This window comes from Castor canadensis, chromosome 16 (genome assembly GCF_047511655.1).
Source record: "Castor canadensis chromosome 16, mCasCan1.hap1v2, whole genome shotgun sequence".
Classification (NCBI taxonomy): Eukaryota; Metazoa; Chordata; class Mammalia; order Rodentia; family Castoridae; genus Castor; species Castor canadensis.
This window is the reverse complement of record NC_133401.1, coordinates 4,103,237-4,122,769: the sequence shown is the minus strand read 5'-3', so window position 1 is coordinate 4,122,769 and position 19,533 is coordinate 4,103,237. Positions and strand designations below refer to the sequence as shown.

At 43.1% G+C, this 19,533-nt stretch overlaps 1 protein-coding gene across 18 annotated transcripts in view; it reads left to right on the top strand.

The window, feature by feature from the left end:
• The window catches only part of Znf536 (zinc finger protein 536), a 463,499-nt gene that overhangs the window by 159,702 nt on the left and 284,264 nt on the right, over positions 1 to 19,533 (top strand). For 9 of the 18 annotated variants that reach the window (XM_074058790.1, XM_074058788.1, XM_074058789.1 and 6 more), the window contains one exon: positions 13,980 to 14,116. The exons of the other annotated variants lie outside the window; for them this stretch is intronic. In XM_074058790.1, the coding sequence (XP_073914891.1) occupies positions 13,980 to 14,116 (137 nt within the window). The remainder of the gene's footprint in view (positions 1 to 13,979; positions 14,117 to 19,533) is intronic. 18 annotated transcript variants of the gene reach the window in all.

Here is a 19,533-nt window from a genome sequence, read left to right as displayed (position 1 = left end):
CATGCTCCCCTCACCTGTCAGACCCATTGAGAGAGAGAGAAAGAGAGAGAGAGAGAGAGAAAGAGAGAGAGAGAGAGAAAGAGAGAGGTCTGAGGTAGGGAGAGAGAAGCCCATCCTGGAGCAGAGCTGGAAACCCAGGTTCCTGAGTCTAAGAGACTCTTATTCCAAACCACTGGGCCTAGAGCTTTCAGAAATACCCCAGGCAGAACACAGGTCCATGGGGCAGGAGGTAGCAGCTCTGCATGCTTTTATTTATTTATTTTGGTGAGACTGAGGTTTGAACTCAGGGCTTCATACTTGGTAGGCAGGTGCTTTATCACTTGAGCCATGATTCCAGCCCTTTTTGCTCTGGTTATTTTAAAGATAGGATCTCGATTTTTGTCCAGGTTGGTTTGGACCACAATCCTCCTTTTTATGCTTCCTGTAGCTGGGATGACAGGTGTGTACCACTAAGTTCCAGCTTTTTCTGTGAAGGGATCTCATGAACTATTTGCCTGAGCTGTCCCCAAACATCAGTCCTCCTGATGTCAACCTCCCAAGTAGCTAGGATTGCAGGCGTGAGCCACCAACACCTGGCTAGCTTTGTGTGCTCTCTGCAGGGTCCTACACAGCCCACCTGTAGCACGTGCGGGGATTCTGGAACACAGTGGGTACCTGGGATCATCTACCTTGTTGTCAAAATGGACAACAGTCTGTACATGAGCTCTTTCTAAAGTGTGGTGCAGCTCTGTGGATATTTATTCGCTGGGGACCGAGCTTTGCTGCATGAAGAGGTATCAGGGACCCTCCCTGGGCTACAGTTGGAAGTAGCTGCTGCAGCTGCAGCTTACCTGGACAGGTGAGCAACCAGGACTTCCCTTTGGATTCCCTAAGGAATCCAAAACATGGGGTGTCCAGCTCTGATGCCAGGTGACTTCTTGCCATCCCTCTCCCCACCCCAGCATCTATTCCAGAAGGTTCCCCTTGGAACCACATCTGCTCAGGGTGGACCTTGTTCTCAGAGCTCAGTGGTGAAGAATAACAAGGAATAACAAAGTCCAGGACAGCCCTGCAGGTGATTTTCAGAGGATCAAGCGAAATGAGAGAAGGTGGCAAAGGGACAGAGAGGAAAAAGAAACACAAAGGGACTTCCATTGGAGTCTTCCACCCAACATTAGCGGCTGCCTTAGAAGATTACTGTCTGTCAGACTGTAAGTGCTATAACCTCAGCTCTGTCCTTGTGCCGCAAGCATGTGGTACATCTTATAATCCTCCGTTCTCCTCTTGCCTCTCCTTTAGTTAAGGATTCCCCCAAAAAGTGTGTTCCAGAAGAGACAGGGCAAGTGAGTATGTGTGGATTCTAGTCTGTGGGTTTCATAGGTTGGGGAGGCTGGGCGGGGAGGCCGGGCAGGGAGGCCAGCAGAGGCTCAGCCTTCCTGACTCTGCAGGGAGGAGGTTGCCTCTCCTCCTCCACAGTCCTGCTGTGTGAGCCCTTCCCTGAGAGGAAGGGTTTCACCATACCTCTGCTTTTGGGAATTCCAGTCCTTCCTTGGGGAGCCCCAGGGCTCTAATGGGTGTTACCCCGAACTTTCAGGGAAACCAGAAGAAAACCACAAATTCCCCAGGGCTGGGGAGGTGGGGACAGAAAGATTTTGCGGTTGAATCTCAAATACAAAGGGAGGGTGGAAGCCACCACCACAGGGATTTCATTAAGGAGACCACAAAATTGAGCCTTCAGAAGTTCGTATCCACCTTCAGACCATGCGTGGCGCCAGCTCCAGGAGAGGTGGGAGCATGGAAGGGCAGGGAGGAGGATTGAGATGTAGAATATGTCCCGAGCCTGGACGGCTGCTATCTGGTGACTCAAGGCTTCCAGTCCCCAAATGCCATGGCTTCCTGAGGGAACCCAGGAGATGGCATTTTCCAAGCCAACCCTCTGTGTGATTTCCAGCTTTTCCAGGATGTCTCAGTTCTCGGGAGTACATGAGATAACTGCTCTTAAGCAAGCTAAAATTAAACTCCCAAAACAAAGAGTTGTAACTGCTGCTTTCTAGAGATGAAATTGCACGGGGGGAAATTTCTTTATTTGACTACATTACATTACAGTAGAAGGAAGGAGAGGGAAGACTGTAGTACAAAATAGTAATTAACTCTTTTTTTTTCTCTGTCCTGAAAATTAGCGCATAGTTACATCAAAATATAACAGGGTGCATACTCATTTAATTTTTAAATTGCTTGGTAACTTCAAACACAACTACTGCAGTAGATACGTAAGACTGTGTGCAAAAATGCACAAATGCATTTTGGAAAGCGCTTTTGTATTTATCTGTGTATCACAGTATGGTAGGATTCATTCACTTCTCTGGTCAGCAAATAGATATGCTATCTCCTAAGTGATGCTGTCTCTGGGGAGCTGTAATAGGAAAGAGGGAAATCAAGTCAGCATTTGATATTGAGCAGTGCGAACAATGCAGAGGTGAACCTTGCAGGTTACCCTTCCTTCCTTGCTTCCTTGCTTCCTTGCTTCCTTCCTCCCTCCTTCCCTCCCTCCCTTCCTTCCTTCTTTGATTTGTTCATTCGGAGGGTATAGCAAGTGCAAAGACCCTGGGGCAGTGGGATGGAAGGAGATACAAAGCAATGGCTAGCTGTTACACAATGGGAAGACTTGCGCACGGGGTGATGAGCACAGAGAGGAAGCTTGGTGTTTCATGTTGGACAGGGCAGTGGTAATGGAGGTAGAGAGAAAGTGGATGTGAATCCCTTAGGAGGAGAGCAGCTCAGAGGTTGGGGGCTGAGCACGAACTGGGTGCAAAGAGGAGGTGCAACCCAAGGAAAATGAGAAAACAGAAGTTGCCAATCTGGTTAGCCAAGGAGCCATGGTAATCCTTACTGGAGGTTCACACTGTGGAGACCAAGCACACAACACAGGCTTTAACACATAGGACATCCCTGGTCACCTCTCTAATTAGTGGCCCAAGACCTTTGTTTAAAATCCTCTAATTTCTCCCTTGCATGTTAGAGGACAGATGATTGCTTCTCTTTCCTGAAGCCCGCCCAACAGTGCGCCCACCTACTCTCTATTTACCCATGGTGAACCCCAACAAATTGGGAAATTGTGTGTGCAAATGGGTAGTTAGGTGTCTAACTACTAAAGGTGTGCGAGTGTAATTACTGGATTTGCATTTACAAACGCTCATTTCCTTAAACAACCCTTCTCACCTCTACCTCCCTGCTACCGTCCTATCCGCCCACGCGCACATATCCAGGTGTGTGATGGAGCAGGTGCACCTAGAGCGTCTAACTCACTTCACCAGAGGAGGTTCCTGCTCAAGGTCCTGGGATGAATGCACTGCCACACCCATCCCATCAGGAGAAAGGAAGCCAATAGCATGCTCACATCGTCTGTGTCTGATGATAATGGTTTGCTGTGCTGCAAATAGCACAGCCTGGAAACCACGTGCGAGAGGTCATTTCTCCACCGAGCTGGGTTCGCTGTGGTTTTGGGTTTATATGTGTGATCTCTGTCACTCCTTAAAGCAAAGGAACACGCACAGAGTTCAGGACCTGGGCAAAGCTGCAGCCAATGTGATGTCTTCTGGCAGTGACATGTGTGCTTCCTGCATGGAGAGGACATCTTAGGGGAACCCTCATGGCTGCCAATTTTCACATCATGCATGGTACAATATTTATTAAAATGATAACATTGAGTGCACAAGCAGCACGGACTTTTAGGCTCTACAATCAGGTAGTCTAAAAGCCAAGTTGTCACCTTGGACACCATAATATTAAGTGATTAATTTATGACAGTAAAATATCCAAGGCATACATTGGACCAGGGTGGCGGAGTGTGGTTAGTGTTGGAACCTGTCCTGCTGGTGACATGGTGTTGGCCCTGGATATGTCAGTGACTGATCAGAGAGGCCCATCCTGGGGGAAGATGGCTGGTATCACCTGGACCTTTGGTTTATCTTCCTAAGTGGTCACCAGGACACTGTCACTAGGGAGGATTCATATTACCCCTAAAGGACATTGGTGATTGGATGTTAGCACTATGTCCGTTTTTGATGACACATTTCACTTCTGCCATGATGAAAGTCTCCCCTACTACCACACACCTCACCATTTTGCCGAGTCTCTGAGGTAGTAAGGACCCACCTCTTCCCATTTTTTGTTTAGCTGAGGACATTTTATTATTTTCATGCAAGTTAAGGTTTGTTTGGAATACAAGACTTATGATAAGTAGATCACTTCACTTATATTTTTGTTTTTGTTATTTTTTTAATCAATAAATTCGATTTTTAAGAGCAATTTTAGGTTCGCAGAAAAGTCAAGTAAAGAGATGTGCCACCTATCCCATCTCCACAGGGGCTCAGCCTCCCTCACCATCACACAACCCAGCATTCCGGTTGTTCCAGCTGACGAGTGTGTTGATACGTCATAGCCCTCCAAGTTCAAGGGCAAGTCCAGGCTGGACGTTAGGGTTTGCTCTTGGTATACAGTCTGTGGGTTTCAGCAAATGTTTGGTGAGGTGGGTCCATCTTTGTAGGACCTACAGAATACGTCTAAAAGTTTTCTCTGCCTATTTTATTACATTAAAGAAAATTCAACTTTCTATGAACCTAAAGCTGCCACTCTTTTGTCCCAGGCAAAGAGGATACTGGGCAATTCTCCCCATCCCACCAAATGGGGGATTTTGTCGGCAGAGAGTAGAGTTCTTCCAAATAAGGGTTTCTATGGTCTGTGTCATAGGGTCTATAGAATCACAAGTTTGAAAGGAAATGGCCAACTTGACTTACATTTTCTGGATCAGTTTGAAGTCTAGAAGTTGTGGCTTACTTCTCTGCTTTGGGCAGTGTCTTCAAATTCATCACTTCCTCTTACAGTCCCACTACTGGAATCGTGTTCGGAGTATATGTGTCTATATGATAACGTTTGTATTTGTATTTGTATTGTATCTATCTTCCACACACGAGAGAAAAACATCGGGGAGGAGGGAAAGAAGAGGAAAATGATAGAAGTATTACATCACATCTGAGTAGGAACAAGACACAATGAGACCCACTGAAAACTGCTGAATGATATGGGATGGGGCAAAGGGGTGAGGAAGAGTAGTAGAGGAGATTAGACGGACGCACAATATAACAACAGAATTTTATTGAGCTACAGAGAAGAATGAAATTTTGTCGTTTGCAGGTAAATGGATGGAACTGGAGATCATCATCTTAAGTGCGGTTAGCCAGGTTCAGAAAGACAGAGGTTGAATGTTTTCCCTCACATGTGGAAGACAGACCTAATACAAATGCAGCAATGTCACGAAAAACAGATCACACTCAGGGGAGGTCACGTATGTGAGAGGGAGGATAAAAGTTGGAAGTTAAGAAGGTGAATATGGCTGATGTACTTCATAGACAAGCATGAATATAGACTTTTTAAACCTGTTGAAATCACCATAAGAAGGGGACTAAGGCAGAAAGGAGAAAAATAGAGACGAATCAACTCAGGTTATAATTGATATGTACATGGAAATGTCACAAGGAAACTCCCTGTGTAGCTACCTTAAACAAACAAAAATGTCATTTTTTTTCTTACAAAATCAAAGAACAGGAGGGTGCAACAGGTCCTGCCTGGGGGCTGGCACCAGTGGGAGTGGGGAGATATAAGGAAAGGGTGAAGGAGGTGAACATGGTAGAATATTATGCATTCATGTATGAAAATGGAAAAATGAGACCTGTTGAACTCTTCCAGGAATGGGGGGAAGGAGGATAAAGGAGAATGATGGAGGGGTGAATTCAAGTGGGATATATTTGATACTAAAATGCCCCAATGGACCTCCATGCAGCACAACAATAAAAAAAAGTACAATACATCTATAGGTAAAATATCAAGGCAAGACCCCACTGAACAGAGGCTTAAACAATGAAGGGCAGGAAAGTAGACCAGGTCATGTTAGGGGGAAGGCACTAGCAGGAGGGTGAGTATGAGTGAGGTGCTTTCTACGCATGTAGGAATATGGACCACTGAAAGCTGTTGAGGTCATTCTAAGAAGGGACAGAGGGAATAATGAAGAGGACAAATCAAATCAGGGAGCATTGTACACATACATGGAAATATCACAACAAAACCCCTGTACAACTATTCTAAACTAATACAAATGGTTAGAAAATAAATACAAAAAAAAATTCATCCCTTCCACCCCTTTTTCTGCAGAAGCTCAGCGCAGACCTGCCAAGGTCTCTTCCGTGGGGAAGAGAGTGTGGAAGAGGTCAGGGCAGGTGGAGCCTGGTCCTGCAATGGGGGACCCTCTGTGTAGGGCTCCCTGTTATCAAGTCACTGAGGAGCCTCAGCCCTTCTACCCTGGCTTCTTGCCAGTGCCAGGAACCCCGGGTTGGCCCTTGCCCTTCTCAGGTCACCCTCTTGGTGACATCTTGAGCATTTATTGCATGGTGGAACTTGTTACTTCAGGGCTTGGATAATAGGACCTGGCTGACAACTGTGGCTGGTGACTCGGGTGGTAAGAGGGAATGTCACTGATCCCAAGTTTGCCTCTCAAATCGCACGATTCTTTATCACACGGTGTTCACAGTTTCTAAACCCACACTTTGCATTTGAGGTGGGAGAGGGGTCTTTTTGCTAAATTTTTTTCATTTTTTATTAGGATATATTCATTGCACAGGGGGGACTCATTGTGACAATTCCAAATAGGCTTACATTGTACATTGGTTAAATCACTCCCACCATCTCTCCACTCAACCCCCTCCCTGCCCCACTTAAAGCAATTATATGAGGTTTCATTGTTTTATTTCATGTAAGTATATGAAGTCCATCCACCATATTCCCTCATCTCCATCTCCTTCTTTCACCCTCCCCCCAAAAAAAAGTACCCCCACACTGTTCCTATTTCACAGTCCTTTTGTCATTATTGACTCCTAAGTCAGTGTCCAAGGGGTTTCTCGATGCATCCCCACTGTGGGTACACTTCACTTTGGTTCATTCAACCCCTTCCATCGCTCTCCCTTCCCCCTTCCATCCCACCCCCCATTTTCAACAGCTTTCAGTACACATCCTTATGTCCTCCACCTGCACAGATGTGATGTTTTACGATGTCACTGATGCTCTGTCATTCTCTCTTCCTTTCCCTCCTTCCCAGAGTTCCATAGAGAAGTTCCACTGTTACAGACATGTTCCACATCTGAGTTTGTATATGATCATGCTTATTTTTGTGTACATGTTTATCTTTTGGATCTATCTTGAGGTGGGAGCATTTTGCTGGAAAGAGGAGTCTGTCACCTAGCCAAATCTCTTGTCAGTTTGTGAAACAAAACTACATCTTTCAAAGATAAAGTTTCAAAGAACTAAACACATATTTGCATAGACACACATGTACAGACATACACATGTGCACACACACAGATGCATACAAGATTGGTGAAATCTGAAAGAAGTCATTGGGTTACACCAATTCAGTTTCCAGGTTGTCACATTGTGTCCTTAAGCAGGATGTCACCAATGGGGGAAGCTGTGTGAAGGGTGTACAGGATTCCCCTGTCATATGTCTTACAACTTGACATAAATCTACAATTACCTCAGATCTGCAGATAAGGTTTTAATTCTTTGTTTTATTCTGTTGCATCCACTACCCTCTGGATTTTTGGTGTTCCGTGTATTGATACTATATGCCTCATTTATTTAGATGTTAATATTAATTGGCTTCTTAAAATTTGGTTTTGGTACGAAAAGCTTAATCCAGCCATGATGAGTATAAACCTAACTAATTTTTATTTTTGGAGGTTGAGGGTTTGAATTCTGGGCCTCACTCTTGCTAAGCAGGTGCTCTACCACTTAAGCCACTCCACCAGCATTTTTTTGTAAAGGGTTTTTTTTTGAGAAAAGGTCTCTAAAACTATTATACCCAGGCTGGCTTCGAACTGAGATCCTCCTGAGTAGCTAGCATTATAGGTGTGAGCTACTGGTGCCCAGTTCAAATCCAACTCTTAATGATTGCAAAGTATTAGGGTTGAGGGAGAAGGGTCTGAGAAGACCCCATCTTGAGAGAGAGAATGAGAGAGAGTAGCTCTTCATATGAACAAAATTGATCAAGTCTAGTAGAAAGCACAAACAAAAAAAGCACATGACTTAAACAATTTTCACTTGCAATTTGAGATAATCATAGATTTTTCCGGACGCTGCAAAGACAGTCAGCACTGTGCATCTGGCTTTCCTCAGTTTACCTGCATCTTAGATAACAGAATTTTAGTATCAAAACCAGGGAGGTGACATTGCTTCATTGTGTGTGGCAGTGCCATACCATCACGTCACGTGTGCAGGTTCTGTAACCACCAGAACTGTCCCGTTACTGCCAAGATCAAGGTCTCTCTGTACAGTGCCACCTGTCCCCGCCCCACCATCCCTGATCCTCTTTTCCTCCCTGTCATTTTATCAGCGTGAGAATGTTACGTAGATGAACCACCCAGCATCTGACCTTTGACACTGGCTTCTTAACTCAGTGCGATGCCCTCCCATTCAAGATCTTGCATGAATTACCAGCTCGTCCCCTTTTACCGCTGGCTGGTGCCCTATGGTATGAGTACCCAGACCCCAGCCACCATGCAACATTCTGGGCTACTTTGGTGGTTCCTGGCACTTGACTGTCACAAGCAAAGCATCAGTGAACAATAGGTGTTTGTGTGGACGCAAGTTTTTATTTCTCTAAGACAGAGCCTCAGAAGGGCTGGATGCTACGGTAGGTGTTGCCTTTGTTTTTAAGAAATTACCTAAGATTCCCATGGTGGTCGTTTCATTTTTCCTCTGTCCCAGCCATGCCTGTGAGATCCAAAGTCTTTGCTTCTTTGTCAGCACTTAGTATTGTCATTATTTTTTCTTTGATCTGTTCTAACAAAGCAATTCTAATAGTTGTGTGGTGGCATGGCTTTGTGGTTTTAATTTGTGTTTCCCTAATGGCTGGTGAGGTTGAACAGCTTTTCCTGACTTACTTGCTGTGTGTATATCCTTTTTGGTGAAATATCTGGCTGTGTCTTCTGCCATTTTTCTAGTTAGGTTATTTTTATTATTATCTTACTCTTGGATTTTGGGAGTCCTTTGTATCTAAATTAGACATGAGCTTTCTGTCAGATGGTCAGATGTAGGGACTCCAGGTACCTAGATTGTCCTGTCACCCTCCTAGCAGGGTCCTTGCACAGAGCAAACATTTTAATTTTGATGAGATTCAACTTGTCCCTTTTCTTTTTATAGATTGTGGTGTGGGCAGCACATCTAAGAACTGTTTTGCCAAGGTCTCAGTCCCCCTGGCTTGCTTTCTACCTTATCTTTGAAAAGTTTTAGGTTCATGTTTCACATTTAAATCTTTTGTTGTGAAAGATATGAGGCACATTTGGGTTTTTTCCCTCCTACTTACGGATGTAGATACCCAGTTACTCCAGCACCATTTGCTGAAAGAAACCGAACAAACCTGTCCTTCCTCCATTGAATTTCTTTCAATGTTAAAAATAAGTTGGCCACTAGCTGGGCGTCAGTGGCTCACGCCTGTAATCTTAGCCACTTGGGAGGTTGAGATCAGGAAGATCAGGGTTCGAGGCCAGCTCCGGAAAATATTTGGCGAGATTCCATCTCCAAAATAACCAGAGCAAAATGAATTGCAGGTACGGTTCAAGTGGTAGAATGCATGTTTGCAAAGGTGAAACTTTGAGTTCAAACCCCAGTTCCACCAAAAGAAAAAAAAAATTGACCATACTTGTATGGCAATGCTCTGGCTTGTTAATTTGGGTCCATTGGTCCAGGCATGTCAATCTCAATCTTAAGAATGAGGAAGAAGGCTCCAGGGTACAAGTGTGGCTATTGTCCCTGCCCCAGTGTCTCCAAGGGCTTTCCATAGGAGTAGACACTTTGGGGCTGGCGTAGCACCATGGGCTTGGCTGTGCAGGTGAGCAGGTGTTAGGACTTCCCAATCTGCCTCTTCTGCTGCAATTCCCAGACGCTCTGCTTTGGCTTCTCCTTGCATCCTTCCTTGCTTACGCGTGTTCTCAGATTAAAGCGGGATCGTCTGAAACAGATTTTTCTATCATGGAGTAAAAATGGTAAGTAAACAGAATTATCATAACAATTCAAATAGCAATAAAATATGTTTTTCTGTTTCTATTCAGAGAGGAGGAAAGGTAGCTAGGGAAGATGAAAGAAAGGACTAAATTTGTGGGTGGTAGGCGTGGTGTTGTTTTTTTCTTTCTTCAATAATAGGTATGGGGTTTCAGTAAAAGGACTTCAAGGCAAAAAGGGAAAAAATAGCATATACTGTTATGGGGTTATTTTTATCTTTCATTTTTATGACAACTTATTTGTACTTAAGAGAATCTTTTCAAAGAGTTAGGAAGCATCATTAAATAAAGACTGTGAAATGTGCAATATGGCTTATTTATTTAAATGTTAATTGGTCCAACGAACACTTCTAATTAGCTCTATATTTGCTTAGCAAAAAGTTTTACAAATTCCAATTGTGAAAGGGAGCTATTTTGAGTTCGTAAGCATGTTGCAGCCCCAGCTATGATTTTTCTATAGTTTTCAGCCCTTGAAGGCACAATTTAATTTTTCATGTATGCATACTAGCAACGGTAAACACTTGCGAGTGTAAAGAACCTTCTTTAATTAGCTGCACAACAATTAAAGGATCCACAAACTAAATTGAACCCTGTCTCGGTGCTTACTAGCTGAATTCTACCACCTGTCACAACAGCACTTTGTTCAATCTGTTATGCAAAATCATTATAGCAATATAGCAGAGGGGGGAAAAAAAAGAGAAAACAGCAATTATTTTTTACTTTTCTCTTGAATGGGTTATTTTGGGTTATACTGATGTCAGGTTCATTGAAGCTAACCTTTTGAAATCTGTAACAGCATAATATTTCGAAGGCAGGCACGCAGAATGGCTAGAGAATATTCCGTTTTGTCCTTTTAAGAGGAAGCTGAGCTGATATCTAAAGTGTGCCTGGATCTGTGATCAGTTGAAGCAACCTGTCCTAACTCTCACAGCCACTTTAGATTTCCATCCTCATGCAAGGAACCCTGCCTGGCTCCACAGGCCCCCATGTTGTAAAAACTCACAAACTACTCTTGGCATGAAATTAAAGATGCATTTCTCAAACTATGTTCTCAAAAAAAAAAAAAAAAAAAAAAAAAGAAGCAACATAGCAAGTCACTTCCTTTCACCAACCCAGTCACTAACTGGAACAATCTGTGTTTTGCTTTTTTTTCTTTTTCTCCCCTTCTAATTTTTAAAAATTTGGTCTACACTAAACAGCTCTCCTGTAGACTGGGTTGGGGGTGTGGGGGGGGAGTTGGGGTGTGTGCACCCCTTTGCCATGTGCAGACACAAAGGTTTCATTGTGAGACACAAACCCAGCAGCCTGACAAGGCTGACTTTTCCTTGTATAGTCGGAGTATAAATGTTTACATTTGCTGTTGCTAGTCCCTGGCCCCTGGCGGGAAGGCCCAAGACTCTGGGCTCTCACACGCACACAGAGAGGACTCCAGAAGGGTGCTCTGAGGATGCACGCACCTCTGCAGCCGAGCTGCACTTGGAGAGGTGCATTTGTTAAAAATGGCGTAGTGTGAGCCTTTGCCACAGCAAACTGATGTGGCCATTTCAGACGGTAGGGTAGGGTAGAGGGATCATGACAACAAACAGCCAGGCTGTTTGTTGATTCAGAGTGCCTGAATTTCCTAGCATTACAGTACATTTTTTTTTTTAGAAGTTGCCTCTTTACATCACTTCATGAAAATGTACCAAGTAGACAAGGCAGCCCTTAGAACATATAAACTCTTTCTCCCCAAAACGCTGCGAGAAGAAAAGTGAGAGCCAAAGGTCAAAGGCCGGGGAAGAATGTGTGTCTCTCTTGTAACCAGTTCTGCAGCAGAAAGAAAAGCCTCATCTCATCGTTTTGGTATCTGGGTCCTTGGGAGGCCACCGCCTCCCATCAGGTCCAGGAGGGAGATGATGCAGGGCGCATGCCCCGCTCTGCACTTTCTGCTGAAATCCAACACCTGAGCTGGTCCAGGGTTGGCGGAGTAGACGAGGGAGGAAACGAGAGTGAGCTATTGTGAGCTCAGATTGACCTTCATGGCTAATACAGTATTACAGCCCCAGAGAAGAGAAGCCCCCCGGTCGCCTGCTGCAGCCTCGTTTGGATCCTTCTGAACTCTGCAGTGCTTTTATTGCAAGGTTTTGTGTCCTTGGGTGCTCTGTCTCCCAGTGACACCCAGCTTTGGATGGGAGGCTGCTGGTGCCATCGGGACAGGGATGCCTGGCCAGGCTGCTCTGGGGATGACTGTAATGCTATCTCTGTTTGGCTAAGGAACTTAAGGGAACCCAAAGGTGGATTTGGGCAGCTTAGGTCCTCAGCTTTTCCCTCCACTTGACCTTGTTTTCACTTAAAATCTCCTTACCACAGTATGTTACTTATTCCTTCCAGCCTTCCTCCTTGTTGTCCTGCATAGGAAAAGTGTGTGTGGAATGGACTTGAGGTCGGGTTGCTTTGTGGAGAGTCTACCTATTGTGCACACAGATGTGCCCTCCAGGACCGTCCAGGCTGCTTGGGGCTCAGACTTCCTGAGGAAACATGGTGGCAGGCCACATGGGAGGCACAAGCATTCTTCTCTTATGAATTTAAGGGGACAACTGAGACTGCGGTGGGTACTAGGAAAGAAACAGCTCCAGGAGGGAGTGGAGGTGGAAAGGGGGGAGTGAGGTGAAGAGCTCAGGGAAGCAGGTGCCATGGGGCATGAGGCAGTGCTGGCCATGGCCATTGTGGTGAGAGGATCTCTTGAGAGATGGTATGGTCTTAGAAATCTGTACCCCCTTGCCCTGGGCTGACAGGGATGCTGGAGACCACAAAAGGATGTTGGGTGATTTGCCCTCAAGGAAGGATTGTTTGTAAGGTGGTAAATACCTGTGATAGCAAATGTGTGTTTTTAGCTCTGAGCTTTGAGGAAACTGGGATTATCTGCTGGTGGTTGGGATCATCTTCTAGCTGTGTTTCCCTGGGAGAAACTGTGTTGCCAGTTGTCCTTTCAGGGCTGAGTGATGTGCCAGAGTTGGCACAGCTCAATGCACAACAAGGAGGGACTCTTGGTGATAATATGTGTTGAATGACTATAAAATTTGAGCAAAGAGAAGTTTCAGAGCACCCAGCGTGCTCTGGACCTTGCTGGTGGCCTTCATGAGAAAAGGTTTTGCTTTACAGAGGTTCTTGCTGCTCTTTTGTCCCTCACCAAGCTCCTTATTAGCTGGGACATAGCAGGTGAAGGAAAAAGGACACCAGGATCAGGGAGCCAGCCCACGGTTTCCTCCTTTCCTCCCTAGCCTATCTTGCCTCAGGTGCTGGAGAACCTAACAGAACTTCTCTTCCTTTCCAGTTCTCTCTACACTTGACTATTTTTGTCGCCATTTCATATAAGCCTACTTTAAAAATTAGAAAGTAGTGATGAGTGACAATAGGGAAGAAGACATCCCTTCCCTCAGGGGTCGGCAGGGATGACTCTGCTCTCTGTGTCCAGACCCTCTGATGATAGATGGCCTTGTTGGTTATTGTACATAAAGCACACATTGTACATAAATAGAATTATATTTCACACATTTTATAATCAACCACTTAACATACTCTTAGCCAGGCATGGTGATGCACACTTGTAATTCCAGCACTTGGGAGCCTGAGGCCCGAGGACCATGAGTTTGAGGCCAGTCTGGGTTACACAGAGAGACCCTGTCGAGAGAGAGAGAGAGAGAGAGAGAGAGAGAGAGAAGGAAAAGAAACAAGTATTTTATCATTATTATTTTTGATGAATGCAAAACCAATTTGGCTCTATTCTGATTATTTTGTAACCATGTCCTCTGGATGGAAATTTAGATTCCAATGTTTCTCTCTCTTTCTCTGTCTCTCATCTCTCTGTCTTCTCTGTCTCTGTCTTTCTGTCTGTCTCTCTCTCCCCTGTCTTAGGCTCAGAAAGGTCTTCTGGGATGCCCATTTGGGAAGGGAAGTGAGGGTCCTGGGAGCCATTGTTTTCTCTGACTTAGTGGAGTGCTGTGTGGATGCCTGCCTTGACAGACTCCTCGCCAACCCTGACAGGGTTTCAGGTTCGTGCCTTGGGTTGGAGGTGGGGTATTGGAAAAGGTGGGCTTTGTCCCCTTCCTGTGGATGTGTACACCTGAACATAGATGTGTGCATGTGCAGAGGTGTGAGAAAGTCAGTCTGGTTTCACTCCAGGCCTCTGATGATTAGACCAAACCACACAGGTTGTGCAAAAGAGGGTAGAAATGAAGACTTTGTGTCCCAGCTTACAGTTACACATTCTCAGGTCTTCTGGGTGCCCCATCTTTGAAGAGTGCATGACATCAAGGCACAGACTACACCCAGATGAGCTGGTCCTCCCTCCACCCCCATGCCATCACCACCCTGTCTATTGAGCACCTTCTTTCTAGTGCTCCATCTTGATGGCCCTCTTCTAAGGCCATCATGACCTTCCTAAGCTCTGATGACAGCCGTGATCTTTTTCCTCTGCTGATTTGAGCAGTTGAGAGAGACAATAGTGAGGACAGAAGGACATCAAATTTGCCTCACATCCAAATTGCAATCTGCTTTGGCTTCATTGTACTTCTATGTCACCCATCCATCCACCTACCCATTTCTCCATCCATCCATCGTCCATCCATCCACCAATCCATCTACTCACTTATCCACCCATTCACCCATCCTTCCACTCGCCCATCTCTCCATCCACCCACCCACCTATTCCTCCATCCATCCTTTCACTCATCTACCCACCCACTCACCCATTGCTCCATCCATCCATCCACCCATCCATTCATCTCATTTATCTAGGTAATATCTGGCATAGATTAGAAGCTCACTAAATGTTTCTTGAATACATAAATAAATGAATAAAAATGAATATCACAAAAGTCAGAGGTTTAGAACTTGAAGGGCTTCCTTCCTGCCACAGGTCTGCTGTGCGATCCGAATCACCCCTGTCAGCATAACTTCTATTCCTTGTTCTGCTAAAGGGCATCTGAAGATTTCCTAATCGCACAAAGATCACTTCTGATGGAGTTATCCTGGGGAGGCATCCTGCTTAATTTTCAGCTTCCGAGTCTCCAATCCCCCACTCTCCCTCCCCTAAAGGCAGACAAGGAGAAAGGGCAATGTGTGGGTACGTTTATAAATGATACTCTGATGAACGTCATTTCAGCGAAATCTTTGTACACATTCTTAATTATTTCCTTAGGTTTAATTGCTAGAAAAGGAATTGCCAGGTTAAAGAGAGGCACAGTTAAAGATTTAAATACCTGTTGCCAAATTGCTTTCTGGACATGTGATGTGAAGTTATCTGTCCTCACTGCCTGCCTCCCCCCCAAATCATGACAGGGACCCTTTCCTTGTAGTCTGCCAATATAGAGTATTTGGTGACAAAATAATGCTAATTTGATATGCAAAGTGTCTCATCTTAGTTTTTATTTCTTAAGCCTAAAATATGTCTATTATTTATGGATCTATCTATAGATCTAACCTATCAATTATCTACCTAACATCTATCTATAATACATCTGTCTACTCCCCATCTCCTATCTATTTATCTATCTATTTACCTATCTATCTATCATCTACCTACTTACTTTATCTACTATCTATTTATCGATATACCTAAATCTATCTATCTAGCTATCTTAATCTATCTATTCACCTGTCTATCTACCCTTCCATCTATCTATCCATTCACCCATCCGTCTATCCATCCATCTATGTGTATATATATATAATCATGTATGTAACTATTTATAGTTACATACTTATCACTTGTCTACCTAATCTACTTCTGATCTCTATTATCTATCTATCTATCTATCTATCTATCTATCTATCTATCTATGTATCTATCTACCTATCTATCTGTCTGTCTATCTTTAATGGAATGTATACTTTGGTAAATTCCCCATCTATCCCCTTTGATTTTCTTTTGGGTATTTGAATTTGTTCTTTTTGTAATGGAAGGGTCCCTTCATACTTCAAAGATATTAACCTTTTGTCTTATACACAGCTTGTAATTATTTCTTCCAAGTTTTTTACTTGCCTTTTAATTTTTATATGGCTTTTAAAATGGGATAAAAAGATTTAAATGACCAAATCTTTCACTTTTTTCAATACTGGTTTTAGTGTCATGCTTTGAAAATAATTTCCTATCCCTTATTATATTACTATACTTATAGATCCGCCTTTTTATATATTTATGGTTTTCTTTCGCAACATTAATCTTTAATTCAACAAGTCTTTATTTTGCTGTGTATTAGCAGGGCGAAAGTTTCTATATGCACATCACACACATGTACTGTACTTATGGTTTGCTGTTGTTCACACTTCCCACTTAGAGCCTCCAAATGATACATAGAGTGTGGAAAACTCCATTTTTTTGCTTTTAGAAATTTATAAATAAAATAAAAATTCATAAAAAAATCACAACAAACAAATACAGAATAAAGAGTGAAAGTCCTATTAAAATCTCCATCTCTATCTCATCTCACCCCATTCTCCAGAGGTGCAGATGGTCACCAGGGGGTCCGTCTGTGTGTGCGCAGAAATACACGCACATATGAAGGAGTTCCTGGTTTTCACACACACGGGGACAACCTGTCTGCACTGACTTGCCAGTCCCATTCACACATTTAAGGATCTCGAGGTCTACTTAACTCTTACGTATGAACAAAATTTCAGAATGTGGATAGATCCTAACTCTGTAGGCATTTCCCACCTAATCAGTAACTGAATCATTCCCTTCTTTCTTCAAATAGAAAAATACTAGCTACCCACTGGTGAGTGTTTGAGGAATGGACCCTACAAGCTGTGGTATATCTCTTCACTTATTCGGAACTTATTACAAGCTGTGCAGCGGTGTTGAAGGGCACACACATTTCATCCTCCTGGATCTAGCAGAATTGCATTCTAGAAGGACTCACACATCCACACTTGTGCAGATGGTGTGTGGGAGCGGTCAGACTCCCCTGCCCTCTCCAGCAAGACGTGGAGAAAGCCGTTCAGTCTTCAGCCACCTGGTGCACCAAAGACCATTTCATTTTCACATGAATTTCCTTTAGCACTTTCAGAAAGCTAGGCTTTCCACTTCTACTTTACATGGCTTCCTTTTTAAATGTCCTCTTTATGTCTGTGAGCATTCTTTTCTGAATTACTTGCTCTTTGTCAGAATGATATAAAGAAGCTCTTTATGTATTGATATATGCATTTTGTGCAGGGTGTGGCTGAGAAATGTAAAAAAATGCTGTTTTTTTGATTAATGGCATTTTAGTCCTTTTTCTTTTAGCCAAAGATTGTGAAAAAAAATTCTCCTACAATTTCATCAATGACTTCTCAGTTTTCAAGCTCTTTTTGTGTGAAGGATATATAAAGAATGTCCTAAATGGATGGCCCAACGTCCTAATATGTATGTGTGTAAGCGAATTCTCTTTCTGAATTTCAGAATCACCACCTTTGTCAAAACCTTTGGATCGCTGGCCTCTCTGTCTACTCCTGTAGGCCGAAATTTATTTCCATCATATTTTTAATACATTTTAATTCAGTAGTGCACAGGCCAACTCCTTCCTTAAAATTCACTTGGCAGTTATCACACTTTTTAGACAAATTTTGGATCCCACTTGCCAAATCTGATAGATGGTCCTATTGGTAATTTGATGGAGATTTCTATAGAATAATAAGAATTTATATATTTACCATACCATCTTTCTATCCATGAATGTGGTATATCTCTTCACTTATTCAGGTCTTATTTTGTGTACTTCCATAAAATTTTATGTTTTATTTCTGTATATCTCCTTATTTCTTCTTATATTTATTTCTGAGCATTTCAAGTTTCATCAGGTTTTTTACAGTTGGGTTTTGGAGTATGAGAAAAGTGATGATTTTAGCTTTGATGTTTTAATATGCACTTACTAGATGTAACAGTTTTATACTCCTTTGGATTTTGTGTGATGGGTTTTTTCAAGATAAGGTCTCTCAAGCTACTTGCTTGGAGCTGTCTTCAAACTCTGATCCTCCTGATCTCTGCCCCTTGAGTGGCTGGGATTACAGGCATTAGCATCAGCACCCAGCATCTTTGGATTTTTTAGGTTCAACTATGAATACTGAATTTTGTTCGTTCCTTGTCAATAATTATATCTCACATTTTCAAATTTACATTTAGCATTGAACAAGACTTTTTAGGACAGTGTCTGTGGTCAGCTTTAATACAAATAGTATTTCTACCGTTAAACATAATGTGTGATGTACATCATTTGTGTTCTTCAAAACCAGGAAGCAATGCGGAGTTTTCTCAAGGGTTTTGGGGATCCTTGTTGGTTCCCATGATTCTTTTCTTGTAAAATATGAACATGGTAAATGAATATATTTTCTGCTGTTGAGTGAATCTTGAACCGGGGGTAAACTCCAGTTTTCATTGATGGATTAGTATGTCAATTTACTGTGAGGTTCAATGCACTAATATTTTCTTTACTTTATTTACATCGATGTGTATTAACGAGAATGCTTTACAGGTGCTTTAGGAAGTAGTTGTTGTATTACAACTCCTCCTCCTCCCTCTTGTTTTCCCTCTCCTCTTCCCTCTTCTTTTCCTTCCTTCTCTCTCTTTTCCCTCCTCCCTCTTTTTCCCTGTCCTCTTCCTCCTCCTCTTTTTTCCTCTTCTTCCTTCTCCTCTTTCTTTTTCCTCTTCTTCCTTCTCCTCTTCTTCCCCTTTTTTCCTCCTCTTCTTTCTCTTTATTTTCTAGAAGCAATGTCCTTATTTCAGAGAACAAATACTTAGTTTTCTACCTTTTTCTGTGTTCTGAGATAGTCTATAAATATAGAGATAGTTTAATCTTTGAAAGTGTGGTAAACTATGAATCCTAACTGGGATTCTAACATTGTCACTCTTGCCTTCTGACTTTCTTCTATGCCCCCTATTTGCTTCAGATATTTTGCTTCCCAGTGAGTCACATCTGATCAGGTGTTCTTAGGACATATTCATTTCAGTGTAAGTGTCCAAATTTGGGGGCTGAAGGTTGTTCTAGAACACTTCTGTCTGCTTTGTATCTGGATTTATCTCACCTGCTTCAGTCCCAGGTTGCTGATTTGTAATTTTTGCTCTTTATTCTCCTTTATATTACCAAGTTTACTTTCTTGGTCTTTTAAAAAAGAATCAGCTTTTAGCTGTGTTGTGTATTCTTGTTTGTTTTGTGAGACACAGTCTCACTACGTAGCCCAGACTGGCCTCAAACTCTCCATCCTCCTTCCTTAGCCTCCTGAGAGCTGGGATTACAGGTGTACACCACCACACCCAAGTTTTTTTGAAGAAGGGGAAGGAGGGTATTTTGTTTAGTTTATTATAGTTGTTAGTCCTTTTCTTCTACTTTCTTTGGGTCTATTTTTACCTTTTCACCCAAGCTTCATGAATTGAAGGCTAGCCTTGTTGGTTCTCAATCTTTTTCACTTTCTAATCATTGTATTGAAGGTTAGG